Here is a 21863-nt window from a genome sequence, read left to right as displayed (position 1 = left end):
GTTAGTTCAAGTTAAATCATCTTCAAATTTTCTCGCCGTACGGCTAACTAAATGAATGGGATCCGCTGAGTTTATTTTACAAGTGGAAATTGATCTAGCGTAAGGGAAGCTGCTCTGACATGGAGTACAATTAACGTTAGCTAAAAAGACATAATATACATAACCTACAGAGCTAATGATGTTAAATGTCAAAACCATAAAATAGTCAGCCAACAGAGAAAAGTGAATATTGTTACCTCAGGTGATGTCGCCACTCTCGGCTCAAAATGAGGGACCAAACAGTGTAGGGAGAGAGTGGTGTGTTCAAAGGCAAACTTCCTAGCATTTTATTTTAGGCAGGTGGTTTTAATGTTGTGATTGATCAGTGTATATATAAACTCGGCAAAAAATAAATAAACGTCCCTTTTTCAGGACACTGTATCTTAAAGATAATTTTGTAAAAATCCAAATAACTTTACAGATCTTTATTGTAAAGGGTTTAAACAATGTTTTCCATGCTTGTTCAGTGAACCATAAACAATTAATGAACATGCACCTGTGGAACGGTCGTTAAGACACTAACAGCTTACAGATGGTAGGCAATTAAGGTCAAAGTTATAAAAACTTAGGACACTAAAGAGACCTTTCTACTGACTTTTAAAAACACCAAAAGATGCCCAGGGTTCCTGCTTATCTGCGTGAATGTGCCTTAGGCATGCTGCATGGATGCATGAGGACTGCAGATGTGGCCAGGGCAATAAACTGCAATGTCCATACTGTGAGACGCATAAGACAGCAATACAGGGAGACAGGAAGGACAGCTGATCGCCCTTGCAGTGGCAGACCACGTGTAACAACAGCTGCACAGAAATTTCTTGTCATTGCAGGCAATCTCAATGCTGTGCTTAGACATCCTCCTCCCTCATGTGGTACCCTTCCTGCAGGCTCATACCGACATGAACATCCAGCATGAAAATGCCACCAGGAATACTGCTCGTTCTGTGCACGATTTAATGCAAGACAGGAATGTCAGTGTTCTGCCATGGCCAGCGAAGAGCCCGGAACTCATTACCATTGAGCACATCTGGAATCTGTTGGATCAGAGGGTGAGGGCTAGGGCCATTCACCCCAGAAATGTCCAGGATATATATATGTGCACACACACACACACACACACACACAGACACACACACATCAGCCTGAAGTGGTTTAAAAACGATTTAAAACTACAGGTTAAGTGAATAACATTGATTATATTGTTCGAAGGCACCTGTCAAGGGGTGGGATATATGTGGCAGCAGGTGAACAGTCGGTTCTTTAATTTCATGTGTTGAAGCAGGAAAAATCTTAATGCTGGCCATGATAGAAAGGTGTAAGAACACACAGTGCATCGCTTTCTACAGCTTGCTGCATATGGGGCCGTGTAGCCGCAGACCGATCAGAGTGCCCATGCTGACCCCTGTCCACTGCCGAAAGCATCTACAATGGGCATGTGAGCATCACAACTGGACTATGGAGCAATGGAAGAAGATGGTCTGGTCTGATGAATGACTTATTTTTTTTATCATGTGGATGGCTAGGTGTGTCGTTCGGGGATGAGATGGCAGCAGGATGCACTATGGGAAGAAGGCAGGCTGGCAGAGGCAGTGTGATGCTCTGGGCAATGTTCTGCTGGGAAACCTTGGGTCCTGGCATTCTTTAGGTAGGTACCATCTACCTAAAGATTGTTGCAGACCACGTTAAACCCTTCATGGCAATAGTATTCCCTGATGGCAGAGTCAAAAATTGTTCAGGAATGGTTTGGGGAACAAGACAAAGTGTTCAAATTGTTGACTTGGCCTCCAAATTCCACAGATCTCACTCCAATTGAGCATCTATGGGATGTGCTGGACCAACAAGTCCGATCCATGGAGGCCCCACCTCGCAACTTACAGGACTTAAAGGATTTGCTGCTTATGTCTTGGTGCCAGATACCACAGGACACCTTCAGAGGTCTTGTGGAGTCCATGCCTCGACGGGTCAGAACTGTTTTGGTGGCATGAGGGGACCTATACGATATTAGGCAGGTGGTTTTAAAGGGGTCATGACATGAGAAACCAAATTTGCCTTGATCTTTTGGTATATAAGAGGTCTTTGTATCATTAAAACGTCCTGCAAGTTTAATATTTTAAGACGTCCTCCCCATTCTAAACGAATCATTTATTTAATCAAGCTCAAAATACAGCTCGTTCTGGATTCATGGTTAGAAGTGACGTGACGGTTAGAAGTGACGTACCAGCGTTTGCATATGACCGCCTCTAGCACAAGATAACTACGCTTTAAGCGCAAGACAACTACGCTCATTTCAGTATCGCCGTGCGCCTCACAAGTGTTCAGTCGATGGACAGCAAGCTCTGACAGAGACTACTTGTGCACAGGAAAATTACGATGCCACACAGATGTGCTGTTCCTGGCTGTGGTCAAACAAAACCTCTGAATAAGCTGCCGAAAGATCCAGACGTCAGGGAAAAATGGATGCAGTTTATTTTTTGCGGACGTCCCAGTCACGGCAGTGTTAACTTAAGCGTTTGTTCTGTACATTTTAAGGATGACTGTTTTGAGAACAAATCTCAATATGATGCTGGCTTTGCCAGAAAACTGTTGCTCAAAGATAAGTCTGTGCCGACTATTCTGGGAACAACGACGACGCAAACTGTAAGTAATCTATTTTAAACTTTAAACTACTTTTTAAAGCGCAATTTCATTCATTATGAATAATCACAGTGTTTTTACTTAGTTTACTTGCATATTGTTCTGGCTGGGGGTGTCAATAATTGATACATAGGCACTGACGTTAGCCAATCATAACAGTGGGCGTTAACACTGAAGTCTTAAATGAAAAACGCCCCCAAAACAGACTGTTTGAGTCAGAGGATGAGAAACAGGGTGGGAAAAGGTCATAAATCACTAGATTTTAAAAGTTTTTCTTAAAAAAAAATATATTAATACTATAATTGCACCTAAGGGAACATAATAATACAATAAAAAAAACCCATGTCATGACCCCTTTAATGTGTATGTGTGTGTGTATATGTGTATATATAAAAATGAATTAGTCATTTTTGATAAAATCTAGACAGGCCCCATTTCCAGCAGCCATCACTCCAACACCTTATCCTTGAATAATCATGTTAATTGATCATTTGGTACTAGAAAATCACTTGCCATTATATCAAACACAGCTGAAAGCTCTTTGGCTCATTAAATGAAGCTTAATATTGTCTTTGTGTTTGTTTTTGAGTTTCCACAGTATGCAATTACTTCAAAAATGACGAAAAAAAGAAACAGATTTCTCTAGAAACTAGCAAAGCTGTCATCGCTGCACGTGGAGGATTTGTTTATGAAGTATGAAGTAGATCCATTTAAAAATTCAAATTGTCATAGTAATTTTTCATGTTATTAATGTCCTGACTATACATTTTGATCAGTTGAATGTCACTTTGGTGAATGAAAGTACCAATTTCTTTCCATAAGAGCAAATACATAATTCAAAACGTTTGGCCACCAGTGTATACTTTTACAGCATTTGTTACTGTTAATTTCAGTGATTAAAAATTAACCAAAGATAACTTGATCCTGCCACATGTGAGTAAAAGTACATGGGTGAATGAATCCTCTAAAAAAACAGGTATGGTCATATAAATCAGCATATATTAAAGCACATTAAAGCGTATTACACAGCATGCAAATAATGTCTATCATTAACAAAAAAGTTAATGATCCTAAAAATAGGCTTAATTTCTTTAAGCAAAATACTATTATTATTACTATGACTATAAATTTATATTTTGAATTTGGGGAGGAATATGACCGGGGACATGTTTTGGACAGGTTTTGTGAGCTTCACCCAATCAGTGGTACACTTGGCCAAAATCCAAACTTACTCAAGTAGCAACCAACTGCTAGATGCCACTTAGAACACACCCAAGCCAATGTGGATCATCAAAGAGGTGTGAAGAAAACATGTGAAAAAATAAATAATAATTAATATATATATATATATATATATATATATATATATATATATATATATATATGTGTGTGTGTGTGTGTGTGGGAGTCAAACTTGAAATCTGAATGAATGCGTTTTGGCGGCTGGAGTTGTCAGGGTCAAAACCACAGTGACCCAGGTCACCAGGCAGAATTGGACCTCCCAGAGGACGCTTGGCTTCCGTTTTGACACGTACGAAAAAAGATGCCCTTTTACACTGACCTAGAACCAGTTTCCTTTATGTTGACTTTAACCATTATGAAGCAAGCTACAAAACAGTCTGATAACACCAGCAAAGGGCAACTTCCACCAGCACTCCGTCTCGTACCTTCTAAGTGATCCATTCCCCTGTTGTTGAGAGCTTCCTGAATGGAAGGTGATATGTTATGTGCTGACCTTTCATCAACCTCACACTCCAAGCACAAGCTCATGTCTAGCAAATAAAAAGGAGTAAAAATGTGTCCGTACAGAGCAAGAGCCAGTAGAGTCAGTAGACATCATGGCAGCGCCTCCACATCATTTATTGACATTTTATAAAAAATTATTCACATTTACTTTTTGAAAAACATTTCTTAAAGAAAGGAAAATTAGCTTGAACACAAAAACCCTACTTTGAGACCCATTAAGATTTTTTCAATTGTGTTTTTATGAAAAATAAGTACAATTTCATCCTCAATAGAGCTGTTCTATGGAATGATATTCCGGACATTATTCACAAGGAATTGCAAATTGTATTTGCAATTGCGTTTTCAATTTGTGGACGCATAAAATGTGACATAATCCAAACGCAATTGCAAATCGCACATTACGGTTTGCATTTTCGTTTAAGCGAACGCACAGTGACTGCCAGATTTCAAATGGAAAAGCAAAGTCCGTTTGCAACTGTGTTTCCCATATCTTACGAGTTTTGGCCCTGTCATATTTAAATAGCAATTTCAATTACCACGTCTGCTTTTTCACTTTCTCAGCGTCGTGTATGTAGCCAGCCAAAACTCAAATGGAATACTATTTTTTTTATTGCAATATTAACAAACAGAACAAGACGATACATACAAGAAATATAAACAATCTTTCAAAACAAAAGAGAAATTATGGTTCAGAATACATTAAGAGAGGAAATGTGAAAGAAATTTAAATATATTCAACAATAGTCTAAAAAGAAAAGAGAGTAAGAGAAGAAAGAAAAAATTAAAAAGAAGAAGAGGGCACAAAAGAAAAAAACATTAAGAGAGAATATTAAACATGGCACTAATTCTGGATGTTTTAATTGCTTTCTTGTTAACAGAAGTTGAAATTGTATTTAAATACATCTTCAATTCTTCTTTGAAAAAGCTAAAGTGGGGTTTACTTTTCATATATTTACATTTATGGATATGAAACTTTCCAATATATAAAAGAAGGTTTATACAAAAACATGCATTAATTAGATTCTTGTCTTTAACATAAAATCCAAAAAGAATGTGTCTATATGATAAAGAAAAGTTACATAAAACCTTTTGGACAATCAGAGCATCAATATTGTTCCAGAAAGACTGAGTAAAAAGACATTCCCAAAACAAATGATCAACAGTTTCAGAGGAGGCTTCACAAAAAGAGCAGGAAGTATCAATATCATTTCTAAATTTCTTTAAAAAGTATTTAACTGGATAAAATCTATGAATAATTTTATAGGATATTTCTTTAACTTTATTAGTTAGAAAGAATTTCTGAGGAAGTGACCAAACATATGACCATTTAATATCATCAAAAAGGTTATTCCAATAAGAAATGGAGGAAGGAATTGAAGTAACAGGGTCCAAAAATAATGACCTAATTTTATAATTGGATTTATGTATTGAAAAACAAATAGAACCAACCACAGTAGATTCAGGGTTAGGGGAGAAACAGAAGTCACTGTAGCACTATTATTGTTTCTAAACAGCATACAGATTTCCAAAGAGATGGCCTTGAAAACTATATTAAATTCTTTACTAGATACTGGGAATTGGTATCCTGAAACAAAATCGGAATAATTAAATAAATTACCTTCACTATCAAATAGCTGGTTTACTAATATCACCCCATTATTGAACCAGTTTTCAAGAAATAAAGATTTCCTCTTATGAAGAATATTACAGTTGTTCCAAATTAAAAAATTGTGTGGCGAGAAATTATGCTTGTAAATAAGTTTCCAAGCCATAAGCATCTGCTGATGATGATTGGAAAGTTTGACAGGAAGTTTACTAATTGAATAATTGCACATTAAAAGAAAATGTATACCTCCTAATTGAGAAAAAATATATCTTGGGATTATACTCCAAATAGAAGATTGATTGTGAAGGAAACGTTTAAGCCAATTAATTTTTAAGGTATTGTTAAGAGAATCAAAATCAATGAAATTTAAGCCACCTTTATTATAAGAATTCAAAATAACTGATTTTCTAATACTCAAATGGAATACTAATTCCCTTAGTATTTCCATTTCCGATGCCTTACACAGAAACCTGTCAATCAGGGTCAAGGGTGGGATTATGCTATGGGGCGTGTTTGTCTTGGGAAGTGACGTCACTCACAGTCGACGGTCAAGAGGTGATGCCCTGAACAGATGCCGGTTTATCAAATCAAATCAAATCACTTTATTGTCACACTACCATGTACACAAGTGCAACAGTAGGTGAAATTCTTGTGTGCAGTTCCGAGCAACATAGCAGTCATGACAGTGACGAGACATATACCAATTACAGTAAACAACATACTTACACAAAACAATTTACATATCAAATGTACACATACTTACACAACACAATAATTATATACAATGTACAGTAAACAATACACACAATATACAATACAATAAGTAGGAGTATATGAAATATATATATATGAAGTAGTATATTGAGGAGAATATGTTGACAGTCCAGTGTGAGATTATAGATGAATAAAGTGCAGTGCTAATTATTGATCCTGATAGACTGTGAGTGATGTCACTTCCCAAGACAAACACGCCCCATAGCATAATCCCACCCTTGACCCTGATTGACAGGTTTCTGTGTAAGGCATCTGAAATGGAAATACTAAGGGAATTAGTATTCCATTTGAGTTTTGGCTGGCTACATACGCGACGCTGAGAAAGTGAAAAAGCAGACGTGGTAATTGAAATTGCTATTTAAATATGACAGGGCCAAAACTCGTAAGATATGGGAAACACAGTTGCAAACGGACTTTGCTTTTCCATTTGAAATCTGGCAGTCACTGTGCGTTCACTTAAACGAAAATGCAAACCGTAATGCGCGATTTGCAATTGCGTTTGGATTGTCACATTTTATGCGTCCACAAATTGAAAACGCAATTGCAAATACAATTTGCAATTCCTTTTGAATAATGTCCGGAATATCATTCCATACTGTTCAGCTGTGATGGCAATTTGTAGGCGAACCCGGAAGGCTAATTCACCATGTGTTCCCCCTCAGAATTTTCCAATGGGTTTTTATAATGGCAGTTTTGAATTTGTGAGCAAATAAGGTACCATGTGAGCATGGTAAACATCACTTGAAAATAAATGTATGTTTTGCTCTACAACATAAATTAGTCATATGCCAAGCATACATTTTTAGCCATACTGAAGCAACATCCCACAGACATTATTTTACTCCATTTACTTCCATTATAAAAACCCACAGGAACATCCAGAGGGATTCCATGGCCTTCTGTGTGGGTTTACAAGCTGAACAGCTCCATTTGAATTACCATAATGCAAAATAATTATCATTCTCATTACTGTAATATCCTACAGTAAAAATGATATACTTTGTAAAGTAGACTTCATGGTCATATTTATTGTGCTGCCTTTATGCGTATTGAATTTTTTTTGCACAATTGTATCTATAATACAGTACACATTCATGTATTAGTTATGGAAATTTTATGACAATCACCATTAAGAATGAAAAATAGAAAAAAAGTCAAATGTCATGATGAATTGCAGGAATTGAAGGTCAAAAAAGTGCTTAAATGTCATGAAATCGTTGTTATTTTTTTTGTGAGATTCACCCACTTATATTTGATTCTTAAGTGTACATGACTGTTCACCTTTCTAAAAACTCATACAACTGAATTTTATTAGAATATTGTTTAGCACACAATATTGGGCATGGCCAACCCAATGGTGCTCATTTCATTCAAAGCAATATTTTACCCACCAATCTATTTTTTTTATTTTATTTTTTGTACTTGTCAAACCACCAGTTGATATAAAATTTCAGCAAATACTTCACACAGTTAATTAAATATGTTTAGTGTATTATGTATCTAAATTGAAGAGAATTGGATTTGGGGTAAAATATTGCTTTTAATGACAAATTGGAGGAAAAAAAAAAAAACAGACACCTTTATTCATTGATGGACAGACACATTGGCTTCTGAAGTGACACAATTAGAAGAAAATCATCAGGAGCCTCGATTGACAGTACTGCTGTCTCGTCTCTAGCAGCCAAAGCCCCCTTCCACCATCATCCACATACAGACACCATCAAAACAATAAAGCCTTTAAAAATTGAAGACTTGTGAAGTCCATTCATGGCTTGGGACGTCTAAAAAGAATTAGCTGACGACTCTCTTATGAATTAACAGACAGACTGTTCATTTCAGGAGTTTCTATGTGCATTTGTTCAGATGTGGTCCTCTCCCTCAGCTACAGATTCTATCTCCATCATTCCAAATAAAAACCCTCCCACAAAAAAAGATGCTGTCCGTTTTAAAGGGACGGTGGTCTGAACATCCCCATACCAGCACTCCGCCATCAATTCTGTATTCAACTTTAACTGCTTCTTCAGTACATCTTTTGTCGGCTTGGCAAAACAGCCTCTTTCAAGAAAGAGAAAACGAGCAGGATGCCGGAGCGCTTGCCCCGCTTGCCTTTAGTGAAGTAGTTTGACACCACGTCATCTGAGAAAAAGCACAAAAATAGGAAACAATGGGGAAGAATTATGAGTTAATGTATATAGTGGCTAAAGGTGAAGTGTGTGATTTCCATTCACTAGTGGCATTAAATTACGCAGCTAGGGGAGGCGTTTAAAGGAGCATTTAAAGATGAGGATGCACAAGCCTACATGCAAAACATGAATGTGACATTCAAATCAGTTATTAGTAACTACAATCCTTATTCTATGAGTAGAATTTACACAAAATCAGAAAACGAAGCTGTTTTAACCACTCCATGATCATTTTAAGTAATATATATGCAGTATATAATTTAAATTGTCATTTTTACATTCTGCATTCATGGAACTAATTGCAATAACATGCTACATGCAGCCATAATATGCACCAGTTACCATCTGTTATTGTATTTTATGATGAAGAATGATGATTAGAGGCATATCTCACTTTGGGCAGAAGTGTGAATGGATAACAGCTGCAGAATTAAGTATTAAAGGTATATATATAATATAGTACATTTTGCAGATACCAATAACCAAGGTCCGATAACCAATTATCGGCTGATAGTTTTTAAAATTGATTATAAAATGTATAGAATGTTTAAAAAAAAATTAAGTATTTCCTAACTATGACATTAAGGCTACAAGAGTAAAAAATACCAGTAAATTATTGTGCAACCAAAATCCCAACAATAACCAGAAAAGAATAAAGATTTGGTGCATAACGCGAGGCAATCCTCTATATTTAAGTATTTACCAAATTAAGCTTTTTATAGCCTACATCCACTAACTCCATAGGTTTTTGCCGATAACCGATTGTTCCAAAAGGCAACTACATGATCGGTAACACCAATATATATCGGTTTACCTCTATAAAGTAGCATATCTAACAACAACATGAATAGGCACTTAACCCTGTAAAGCCAAAGAAAAACTACAAAAAGAAATCGTATAAAAATGTTTTATAAAAAGTGCACGTTTTTCTTTTTTGGTATCATATTTGATACATTAGGCTTTGACGATCATTATCCTCCTGAGGCCCAGCAATTAATTTTTGTGTAGGACATTTGTTATTTAAGTTTTTCTTAGCCCATACATGCTATAGTGATCAGTCTTAAAAGATGTATTATCAGAGGACTCCTTGGGCTTTTCGGAGATACCAACTGTTGGTATGTTTGAGAGTTTGGCCATGACAACGTCCTTTCCTTGATCTACAGATAAAATGTATCACAGTTCAACTCAGCACATCAAATACAATATGAATAAAATGTAATTTTTTTTATCATATGTACAGTATTTTATGCACCAAACACTACATTGACATTTAAAAAAGGGAAATTATAAAACTTTTTTCACTGAGTCTCAGGAACTTATGGTAAGATGACATCATAATAGCTTTTAATGTAAAATAATGAGATCTTTATAATGACAAGCAGCCTGCATATGTAAAAATACACAGATATATTAGTTCTCACGTTAAATATAACTTATAAAAAGTATGTCAGAATTTTAAAAGCTTTTTTTTTTTGCGTGGTGGTGGATATGAATGTAATGTAATGGTGATTGGGATATACTAAATAAGCCTAATGCATCCTATTTCATACATATTGATTTCAACTTGCCTTTTCAATTAAATCATATACAAAATTTTAACCAAGCATAAGCTGCTTATATTCAGCAAATACTCGTTTTAAAATATAAGTAACAATATAATCATTACTGTCACTATTACTTTATTAAACTAAGCTGTCATTTATCCCAACATTAGAGTCTTTTTTTCACGCAAGTAGGTAAGATGTAGGTACATTTGTCTTCTTGACAGCGCTGTTTTTCAGTGTGTTCAAGCTGACTGATCTCAGAACTGAAGAAATGAACTGGAAAAAATGTTTTGGCATCACAGTAGGTGAATCACCAGTTCACATCCACCAATGATGTGGACCAATGGCAGTGAGAAGGCATTTCACATCCAGCACAAAGTATTCCTTAAAGTCTGCACTGGCAAGCTGTTTTAAACTACCAAAAACAAACTCAAAAATGCATTTTTTTTTTGGGACACATTTTGTGTTAAATGACATCACAACTGTTCGTTCTTTGATTTCAATAAAAAATATATTGATGCCTTTAACTCTTTCCCCGCCAAACACGGAATTTTCCGGGTTTTATGAAAAAACGCTTCCCCGCCAAACACGGAATTTTCCGGGTTTTATGAAAAAACGCTTCCCCGCCAAACACAGAATTTTCCGGGTATCCGTGTTTTAGGTGGTATACGGTAAGGAAGACCCGCGCGCATATTTTGAAAGAGTACGCAACTCTTTGATCAAAGAAACAGACTGCGATCGTCTCAAATGTGAAGTGGAACACCATACTAATACTAAAGCACTTGTTTGATAAAAATGCCTTTTTCTCAGCTTTTTGTCCGAAATGTTGTTTTTGACAAAACCTGTTCAAGTGGCAATAAAAAAAGAACAAATGAAGATAAAATAAAATCGCCTAAAAGCAGAGGCTCAGATCTTTATTTTGATATATAGCATCTTCATATATTCATGGAAGAAAATATTCTGCGGGCCATTAAAATTTAGCGAAAATCGTCAAAAACCCTGGCGGTGGCTGGCAACTTTTTTTAAAAACGCTGGCGGGGAAAGAGTTAAAGAGAACTTTTACACTGCTTAAACACCACATTTAAAAATAGCTTTCAAGCAAGAATTTGTGCATAGAAAATCACACACTGTGCAGCACATAAATTGAATATGTGCCATCAACAAGACTTTGAATTAAAAGCAATGCATTCCTATGGACCTATTCACACCAGGGACAAAATCTGACACAGAAAGGATTATTTTTTTTGTCCTGTAGTTCCTTCATTCTGTAAAATTAGTGTTTGGGTCATGTGTCATGAGCCATAATGGTAACAAAGAAAACAAGCAAAAATTAGTAAAATTAAAAGCAATTGTTTCAAGTGTATGTACACTATACTTATCTAGCACACTTTTGTTGTTACTAACAGTATGCCTCTATTATGCATACACCGTATCCTATATCATGCTACAACGTTAGCCTGTGAATGGCCTGAGTGCAACTGGTGTGAACAGGCCTTAAGGTCTCATATAACACTATATGAAAACAAATTCGATAAAAAAAATCTTGTCACTCACCTCCCTGCTGCACAGTGGAGGGAAGGACATTCTCCCCAGCAGAAAGAGAAACGAAGAAAGAGAACGGAATCACCCAGAGGCATAATGTGAAGTATGCTAGAACCTGGGAACATAGAAAAATTACCAGTGATTGCTCCTTAGCAAACGTATTAAAGTCCATAGCTTCTGCAATAAGCCAAGGTGCTGAATGAAGTGCCTTCACACTGTGGTTGAAGTCATGTTGTTTCGGGACTTCTAGGCTGTACCTTTAAAGTCTAAATTAAATAATGTCCATAGACTAAGAGCATACCTCAGAGAAAGGATAATACTCCTCTGCAAAATACTGGAAGGCCATATAGTGGTTTAACACAACCAGTACTGGAAAAAGGGAGAGAGTAAGAATAAAGATGAGATAAAAGGCATAAGATAATTTAAACATGTCAGTAAATAAATGTATCCTTATCTGCTTGGCATCACACACCACATGAGAGGATAAAGTTTGGAGAGCTGAGCATAATGTAGGGAAACGTCTGCAGCAGACCAAAGTAAACCAGGTTAGTGAAGAGACCCACTCCAATCATGAGCATGGGGAAGCCCTCAAACAGGTAGAGCCCCACCAGCATGGCTGTGGAAAACTGGGAGATGAGGGTACGAGTTAGTGCTCTGGAAACATATGTCTAAAGTGATGTTCACACTGCCAGCCACAAAGCGACCGGAGCAACATAAGCGACCGGAGCAACACAAGCGACACTGACAAAGTTGAGGCCATTAATCGGAGTAAGGTGGGCATTGTGTGATCCGATACTGGAGTCAAGTGCAGACAAGCTGGAGGACAAGTTAGTTACGGAGTACAATTTCACTTTTCTATATGACCCCATTTAGACCTCGTTTTAAGAAATCTCAGTGATCCAGCAACATGTGGACCGGCAAAATGCATCGCTGTTTACACCTGGTCGTTAAAATGCGTCTTCTGTGACCACTTGTGTTTGGATTTGAAGGGGAGGGACTCTGATTTCATGATGACGTCGACATCAATCAATTTGTTAAGGACCACATTTACGCGCACTTAAGGAAATTATTTATTTCAGGATTTTTGCAGACAGAGGCGTTCATAACGTCATGTAAACAAGAACGGTGTTTTACTTATGCTGATTAAAGGGATAAAGAGAAAGCGGTTTAATACACCTGGGTTTTTACATGAGAATGTACTTTAAGTGGCCGTGTAAATGCATAAGTGCCGTTATTACAGGTTTTTAAGGACTGCGCATGTGTGTGAACAGACCAGATAACATCATAGTCTATCCCTCACGTTTGTGTATATGTGCTCAAGTACACTAGGGGAATCCCAGAGTTTGACATAAGAGGGAAACCCCACTATTGCAATATATATATATATATATATATATATATATATATATATATATATATATATATATTAATGATATGAGCTATCACTGTTTGAAATAATGTGTACAATTTACTGAGAATATAATATTAATTTATGTATACACATACTTTCCCCAGCAGATTGTTAATTTTAGAGAGCAAGAATAAAAAAAAAAAAGACATGGCACAAATGTGGCAAAATGTTAATGGCCGTATATAATGACATGTACACCCAAAACTAAATCTTATCACAGAGGTGATACTCACCATTATTAGATATTTTATAATGCGACTGGTGGCAACAGTGTACTCCTCTATCAACTCCGCCAAGTAATACAGGCCCGCAGCTGTGGAGACAAATAACTTCCTAAGACAGACACGTGGAGCTATCATAACATAAGTTTGGTTTGTTTGTGATTTGACGCCATATTATAGATTACATGGCTATTTTAAAGTCTTAAAACTCATTTGAGATATATATATATATAAGGTGAACAAATGCAGTGTCAATGACTCCCAAGCAAAATTGCAAACAAAACAGATGTCAAAGCATGCATGTGATTTTCATTAACAGATATAGCAACAATTAAGGGTCCACTGGAAATTAGAGCTACATTGTCTAAGAACTGTCATCATCTACCCACTTCATTCTTTATATCTATCTATCCATCCTGTCTTCTATCTATCCATCTATCCGTCTCCCTACAGTTAAAGTCAGAAGTTTACATACACCTTTGCCAAATACATTTAAACGATTTTTCACAGTTCCTGACATTTAATCTTAGAAATCATTCCCTGTCTTATGCCAGTTAAGATCACTAATTTATTTTAAGAATGTGAAATATCAGAATATTAGAATAGAGAATTCTTTTTTCAACTTTTATATCTTTCATCACATTCCCAGTGGGTCAGAAGTTTACATACACTTTGTTAGTATTTGGTAGCATTGCCTTTAAATTGTTTAACTTGGGTCAAATATATTGCGTAGACATCCACAAGCTTCTCACAATGAGTTGCTGGAATTTTGGCACATTCTTCCAAACAGAACTGGTGCAATGGAGTCAGGTTTGTAGACCTCCATGCTTGCACATGCTTTTTCAGTTCTGCCCACACATTTTCTATCAGACTGAGGTCAAGGCTTTGTGATGGCCACTCCAATACCTTGACTTTGTTGTCCTTAAGACAACTTTGGAGGTATACTTGAGGTCATTGTCCATTTGGAAGACCCATTTGCGACCGAGCTTTAACTTCATGTCTGATGTCTTGAGATGTTGCTTCAATATATCCATAGATTTCCTTCCTCGTGATGCCATCTATTTTGTGAAATGCACCATCCCCTTCTGCAGCAAAGCACCCCCACAACATGATGCTGCTACCCCAATGCTTCACAGTTGGGATGGTGTCCTTCGGCTTGCAAGCCTCACTCTTTTTCCTCCAAACATAATGATGGTTTTTATGGCACTCCCATGATGTCAATCAGACCAGAGAACATTTCTCCAAAAAGTAAAATCTTTGTCCCCATGTGAACTTGCAAACTGTAGTCTGGCTTTTTTGGGTGGTTTTGGAGCAGTGGCTTCTTCCTTGCTGAGCAGCCTTTCAGGTTATGTCAATATAGGACCTGTTTTACTGTGGATATAGATACTTGTCTACCTGTTTTCTCCAGCATCTTCACAAGGTCCATTGCTGTTGTTCTGGGATTGATTTGCACTTTTCACATCAAACTACCTTCATCTTCAGGAGACAGAATGTGTTTCCTTCCTGAAAACCTCCAATTCAGTACAACTCCTTTCAGAAGCTAATTGGCTAATTGTCTAAAGGCTTGACATAATTTTCTGGAATTTTCCAAGCTGCTTAAAGGCACAGTTAACTTGTGTATGTCAACTTCTGAATTGAATTGTGATAAAATCAATTAAAAGTGAAACAATCTGTCTGTAAAAAAAATATTGGAAAAATGACCTGTGTCATGCACAAAGCTGATGTCCTAAACGACTTGCCAAAACTATAGTTTGCTAATATTAAATCTGTGGAGTGGCTAAAAAATTCATTTAAATAACTTCTGACTTCATCTATCTATCTATAGTAGATAAAGTGTTGATTCTTGAACTCTCACAGATGACTGCTGGTATAATAAATAAATATATATATCAATGCAAGCTTTAAACGAAGTCAGGTTATTAATTACTTTAAATCATTTGATATTATTAATAATCCGATTTAATCAAATCTATCTAGCATTTTCTCTTTAGCTTAGCCTGTTACAGTATCTATCTGTATAGCAAGTATTTCCATCCATAATCCGGAATTAAGTGGTATTAATTACAATAATGTGGTTTAAACGTGTGTTTTATAGACCATAAAGCGCATGGACTGTAGTGTTTATTTGCTTGCACAGCAAAAGCAGTTCTGCTAGCAGAAAACTCACCAATAGCGAGAGTAATAAAACATATCTGCACCACCAGCGACAGCCAGCTGAGTAAATAAATAAACCACATCTCTTTAAAAAGGCTAGTCGAATAAATGCGGAGTAAGAAAACTATAAATAGAGACGTAAGTCTCCGCTGCTAAGCTAACAACTGAAGTGATCAAAGTTCCCTCAGACGTAGCGCGACAAGCGAAGAAAAGCGTATGTGGGAATCGGATCCTTCATCGGAAACAGCGCCCGATCTGGTTTGAAACGGTATTACTGTGTGTGACTCTCTGAGGAGAACAAGTGCCTGTCCTTTTGTACCAGTCAAAGATTGAAAAATACCTACTCATTCTTTAAAGTACATAAAGGAACAGTTCAACCTAAATGAAAAATGTCTCATCATCTACCCTCATGCCATCCTAGACGCTGAACACAAATGCTGATTCTTAGAAGAATATCTCAGCTCATTAGGTCCAAATAATGCAAATCAACAGGGTCAAAAGCTTGGAAGCTCAAAACGTTTTTACGCTCCAAAAAGTACATAAAGGCAGCATAAAAGTAACCCATAAGACTCCAGTGGTTTAACCCATGTATTCAGAAACAAATCAATATTTAAGTAATTTTTTACTATAAATCTCCACTTTCACTATCACTATTTCTTCCACAATCTTCTTCTTTTGTTTTTGATGATTCGCATTCTTCATACATATTGCCACCTACTGGTCTGGCTGGTCAAAGGTGGAGATCTATAAAGTAAAAGGACCAAACATTGTCCAAACATTTTTATATTTCATTGCAGGCTTTCAAAAAATAAATATATTTCCAAGGCAATTCCAAAAAAACCTCACACATTTTCTGGAATTTTCACCTGCTCTTTGCTTGTTATGGTCATGCATACTACATCCACATCAACCCATCTCTCCACCTTCTGCATTTTACACACACTCACACATACTGTATACGCGCACACATGTACACAAACCTAAATCAGACACCTTTCAGTTCCTGGGGAGAAACATGAATTCTTTATAATGTTTGTGAGATGAAAAGCTCTCCTGGGTGAGAGGAATCCTACAGAATCAAATGGTTTTAAAAGAGAAGAGACAAAAATGAGTGAGAGTGGAAAATAATAGTATAGTCCATTTAAAATGCTTTCACCAAAGAATAGGAGTGTGGAGGTGTTAGGAGAAAAAGCTTATCTTTTCATCCTAGGTGTTTCCAGATGGAGGAATAAACTAACCTAAATGCTTTGACACTGAAGGAATAGACAGTGTCTTTGAAATATGCTCTGCTCAGACTGTTTTTACAGCTTTACAGTTAGACATTTATCTGGATTAAAAATCACGTTATTTAGAATTTAAATTTACTTCTCTAAAATAAATGTATCACTGACATTCTGTTAAAAATATTAATAAACTGAAATAATGATGAAACTCTGTTTGGTTTGGTGATCAGGAAAACAATTCTCTGATGCTACTTTATCAGTAGAAAATGGTCATCTTGATTATATAGGCAGAGTGGATGCTGCAAAATACAGGAAAATACTGCAAGTTAACATGTTTAATTCTGCTAACAGACCATTCCTTGAGAAAAACGTAGCAAATGAGTGAAAAACGTTCAATCTTTTAACAATGATCCCAAATACCATTGGCAATAATGACAAGATGAATTTGACAACATGATATCCCTTTAATATTCCCAGTCACAGCCCTGATGTCACTTAATTGGAAATCTCTGGTATCGTTTTAGAATCATTTGAGTGATTTGACCACTCAGAACAACATACACTCAAAACATATTTAGCCTATTTTTAAGATTTCCATATTTTAATTTTGTAACAAAATTCCATCAAATAAAATTGTGTAATGTTTTTTTTCCTCCCCTTTTTTCTCCCAATTTGGAATGCCCAATTCCCAATACACTCTAAGTCTTCATGGTGGCGTAGTGACTCGTCTCAATCCGGGTGGCGGAGGATGAATCTCAAAAATAGCACTTTGGCTGAACACAATTCAGCCATGGAATTTCCACGTGATTGAAACAAGTTCTCTTAACAAAACGGAATCAAATTAAACCCAATAAAACGGACCATGTAAAAATAACTTTTTAATTTAATAAGAAAGAATGGTGTTCGTTTAATATGAATAATTGGTGTTCGTTTAACTTGAATGAATGCTGCTCATTTAACTTGAATGAATGGTGTTCATTTAACTTGAATAAATGGTTGTGGTAGCGGGGGCGTGGTCAGGCAGCTGTCCGGAGAGGGAAGACGGTATGGATGCCTGCACCTGAGCTAAATTATGTTTAACACTTGTCTCTAATTCCTGTGAGCATGGGGAGAGCAGCATATAAATGGCCATGCCACTCCTAGAGGGGAGAGAGAGCCAGACTAGAGTATAGTGTCTGTGTTGGAGAAGTTAATGTGTTTGAAGTTAAAGTGTTTGTGAAGCTGAAGTGCTTTGTTAAGCTAAGGTTTTGAACTGAAGGCCGAAAATAAAGACCCTTACCTGTCTGACTGTTCCCATTTCCATTGATTACCCTTACAATGGTTTTCATTTAACTTCAATGAATGGCGCTCGTTTAACTTGAATTAATGGTGTTCGTTTAACTTGAATGAATGGTGCTCATTAAACTTGAATGAATGGTGTTTGTTTAACTTCAATGGTGTTCATTTAACCTGAATGAATGGTGTTTGTTTAACTTCAGTGGTGTTCATTTAACCTGAATGAATGGTGTTTGTTTAATATGAATGAATGTTGTTAATTTAACTTGAATGAATGGTGTTAAAGGGCACCTATTATGGCATCTAAAATGTTCCTAATATTGTTTTGGGAGTCTCCAACAACGGTTTTACATGCATGCAATGACAAAAAACACTTTTGTTGTCTTATAATATGCATTTATGTTTACCTGATTTGCTCACCGACTCCCAAATGATTCGTTCAACGACTCATTTTTCCAAACCCCTCCTTTGCGTGACGCTAATCTGCGGTGATTGGTCAGATGACCCAGTCAGTTGTGATTGGTATACTCTGTGCAGAGATTGTCGGAAACGGAACGCCCATCACCGCTTTGTAGTAAAAAAATCAAAATCAGAGAAGGAATTTGAGTTGATTTATGTTAGCGATCATAGCCCAAAGTTCGGTGGTAAACACCCAATCAGTTATTGTTTGCGTTAGCCCAACGCATAAACATATTGGTAAAGCACTGCATTACTACAAGTTATTGCTCTATTCTTTATGACAACTCCAATAACATCGACAAACATTTCACATATTTAAAAAAAATTGACATTGGAGACCTAGAAGCTGCGCTGAGCGTAACTTACACAACACACACAAATACTTATTAAGCATGCTAAAAAACACATAAAAGCAACAATTATTAATAATACTTACAGGTTGTGATTCAGAGGAGGAAGCTGATCCAATTAAACTTGGTACTGAACCTTCCTTCAGTATCAACCGGCTCACGAATCCACACTTGAAAGCATTCATGTTCATAAAGCAATCGTCATTAAAATGACGCGAACACAGCACAAGTTTCGGGCTATACTTGTGTGGTATAGTTGTAAATATAAACTCTAGCCACTGATTCTTCACGTTCGTCCCTGGGCAGTGAAAAAAAGGTTGCTTTTGATATGCACTTCAGAACACAGCGTCATGTTGTCAACATGATGTTTTCAAGTTTTCCCTGGTGTCTGCGCACGCAATGAGTGGGCGCGGCCAATTTGATAATTTTTCGTCTTGACGTCACAACGAAAAGGAAAATGACTCATTGGAAAAACGATTCATTACATTGACTCAGAGTCGACTCCTACTTTTGAGAGACAATAACTTTTTTACGGTGAACTTTCATATATAAAACTTTCCAGGATGTTTTTGTTCAATTAAATCTATGTTACACACTACATGAAAGGTAATTTTCAAAATTCCATAATAGGTGCGCTTTAATTTAACTTGAATGAATAGTGTTTGTTTAACTTGAATGAATGGTGTTCTTTTAACTCAGTTATCTTCTCCTACATTTAAGCCTTCTTGTCTGGTTTAGCCAACATGTTTATATCACGTTATATGAAGTCGATTAGGTCAGGTTACTAGAACTAATTATAATACCAGTTATAAATGTCAATTCTATTTTCTCTTTCTTCAGTGACTGTCAAACGACAATACAGAGGCAGCTATTGGAAAAAAGTTCTGATGTCTGTTCTGCATACCACATTCAAAGCTTAAGGGAATACAGTACAAGTTAAGATCAGTCAAAAGCATTTGTGTCAGTGTTGATTACCACAAAACTATTTTGACACATCCTTCCTTTTCATTAAGTGAGGCACTTACAAAGGAAGTAAATGTGGCCAATTTTTGGAGGGTTTAAAAATACTGTAAACCCATATACAGTAAGTTCTACTAACTTAAAAACAATTGAGGCAACTGATTGCGTTTACCTTTACATGTATCAGACCTTAAGTCTCAAGTATGCATAACTTGTTTTTCTCAGAAAATATAAATGAAAATAAATTATTTTGTTCCAATCAAATTATGCATTTACTAATGTTTATTAAGTTCTATAAACTTAATATATTTATTCAACTTAAAAAATATGTTTTTGAAATCATGAATATGCCTTCTTGTTTTTTGTTTTGTTTTTAACATGTCCTAAACTTGAATGTTTTGTGGGAAAATCTGCAGAAATTGGTGGATGGGATTTAAACATGGTAAAATGTGTTAAATTAACTTAAGAGTACTGTACTCTTAATGGTTGCTAAACGCATCTTATAACATAAACATATTCTAACATAACATGTGGATACAACTTCTCAGTACACTCACAATTAAAGGGATAGTTCACCCAAAAATATAACTTCTCGCATCATTTACTCACTCTCATGCCATCCCAGATGTGTATGTGTCACATCCACACCGGACTCACCCTCTCACTCCACACTCCGCTCTCTCTCCCCAGACTACTAATCACTTTCACCAGATCACAATCCAGGACTCAATCACATCACCCCTCCACTCCATCCTTGTCTAGTCTCTGCAAGGAACACTCAGACTTACCTGCTCTTCCTACTAACACTACTTTCGTGAAGCTCCAGTCGATTGATTGAGATTCTCAGCAATCCCAAGGACTCATCTTCTTCCTCTGACTGCCAGGATTAGTACTCCTTCCGCAATCTCCCAGGAAACACAAACTCTGTCATTTGAAGTTAAGTTACTGATCTCTTCAATAACGTTTGACTTACCTAAAAATCTTCTTCTTCAATAAAGCTCCCGCTATTGGGTTCAACCCTTCTCCTGTGTCTGTGTTGTGTTGTGAAAAAAGACTAGACCCACCATGATTCCAGCGAGAGCTGATCTGAGCACCTTCAACGAAACAAGACACCCTGGTAACTCAATTATGACAGACTTTGCTCACCGTAGCAACTTCTAATGCTCCAGAAATAAACCAACAAAACCCGAACAATACCTTTGCTTCCGCATCTTCTTCCTTGATGTGCGTTCCCAGTTCAATAGTGACACCAGCGCCCTTCTCTAGATCATCGGAGGACTGTCGCAGATTCACCTCTGAACGAGCGAATGTAGCTTACCTTATATCATTGCTTTCTGGTCGAGCTCTACAATGGGCAATGACAATATGGGATCAAAATAGCCCCGTCATCCAAACCTACAGCAGGTTTGTCGCTCATTTCATGGAGGTGTTCAGCCGCCCCATTGGAGACTCCCTAGTTCATGAACAATTATAATGTCTCTGCCAAGGCAACAGATCTGTGTCCGATTATGCCCTTCAGTTCCAGACCCTGGCAGCTGCCAGCGGCTGGAACGAACCTGCTCTCCATACCACCTATCACCAGGGGCTGGAGCCGACCCTCCGCCTGCAGCTCTCAGCCTACGATGACAACATAGGACTGGAACGATTCATTCAACTCTCCATTCGAGTAGCCACTCGAATAAGGTCCTGCCTGGCCGAGAGCACTGCCACATTAATCTCGCCGCCCATTCCAGCACCTCCCATCC

The 21863-nt window shown here is 36.9% G+C and overlaps 1 protein-coding gene across 1 annotated transcript; it reads right to left on the bottom strand.

Annotated features, from left to right (window-relative positions):
- Positions 1–5017: 5017 nt before the first annotated feature.
- Positions 5018–16041, bottom strand: LOC127646615 (protein TEX261). Its single transcript, XM_052130375.1, has 6 exons — positions 15865–16041; positions 13710–13789; positions 12538–12691; positions 12367–12434; positions 12078–12180; positions 5018–8932 (listed from the first exon to the last, which is right to left on the bottom strand). Exons 1-6 carry the CDS (start codon positions 15932–15934, stop codon positions 8817–8819), a joined length of 591 nt encoding a protein of 196 aa, XP_051986335.1. The 5' UTR covers positions 15935–16041; the 3' UTR covers positions 5018–8816.
- Positions 16042–21863: the final 5822 nt, after the last annotated feature.

Source organism: Xyrauchen texanus, chromosome 1, assembly GCF_025860055.1.
Source record: "Xyrauchen texanus isolate HMW12.3.18 chromosome 1, RBS_HiC_50CHRs, whole genome shotgun sequence".
NCBI classification, from domain to species: Eukaryota; Metazoa; Chordata; class Actinopteri; order Cypriniformes; family Catostomidae; genus Xyrauchen; species Xyrauchen texanus.
This window is presented reverse-complemented; position numbering and strand designations above follow the sequence as displayed.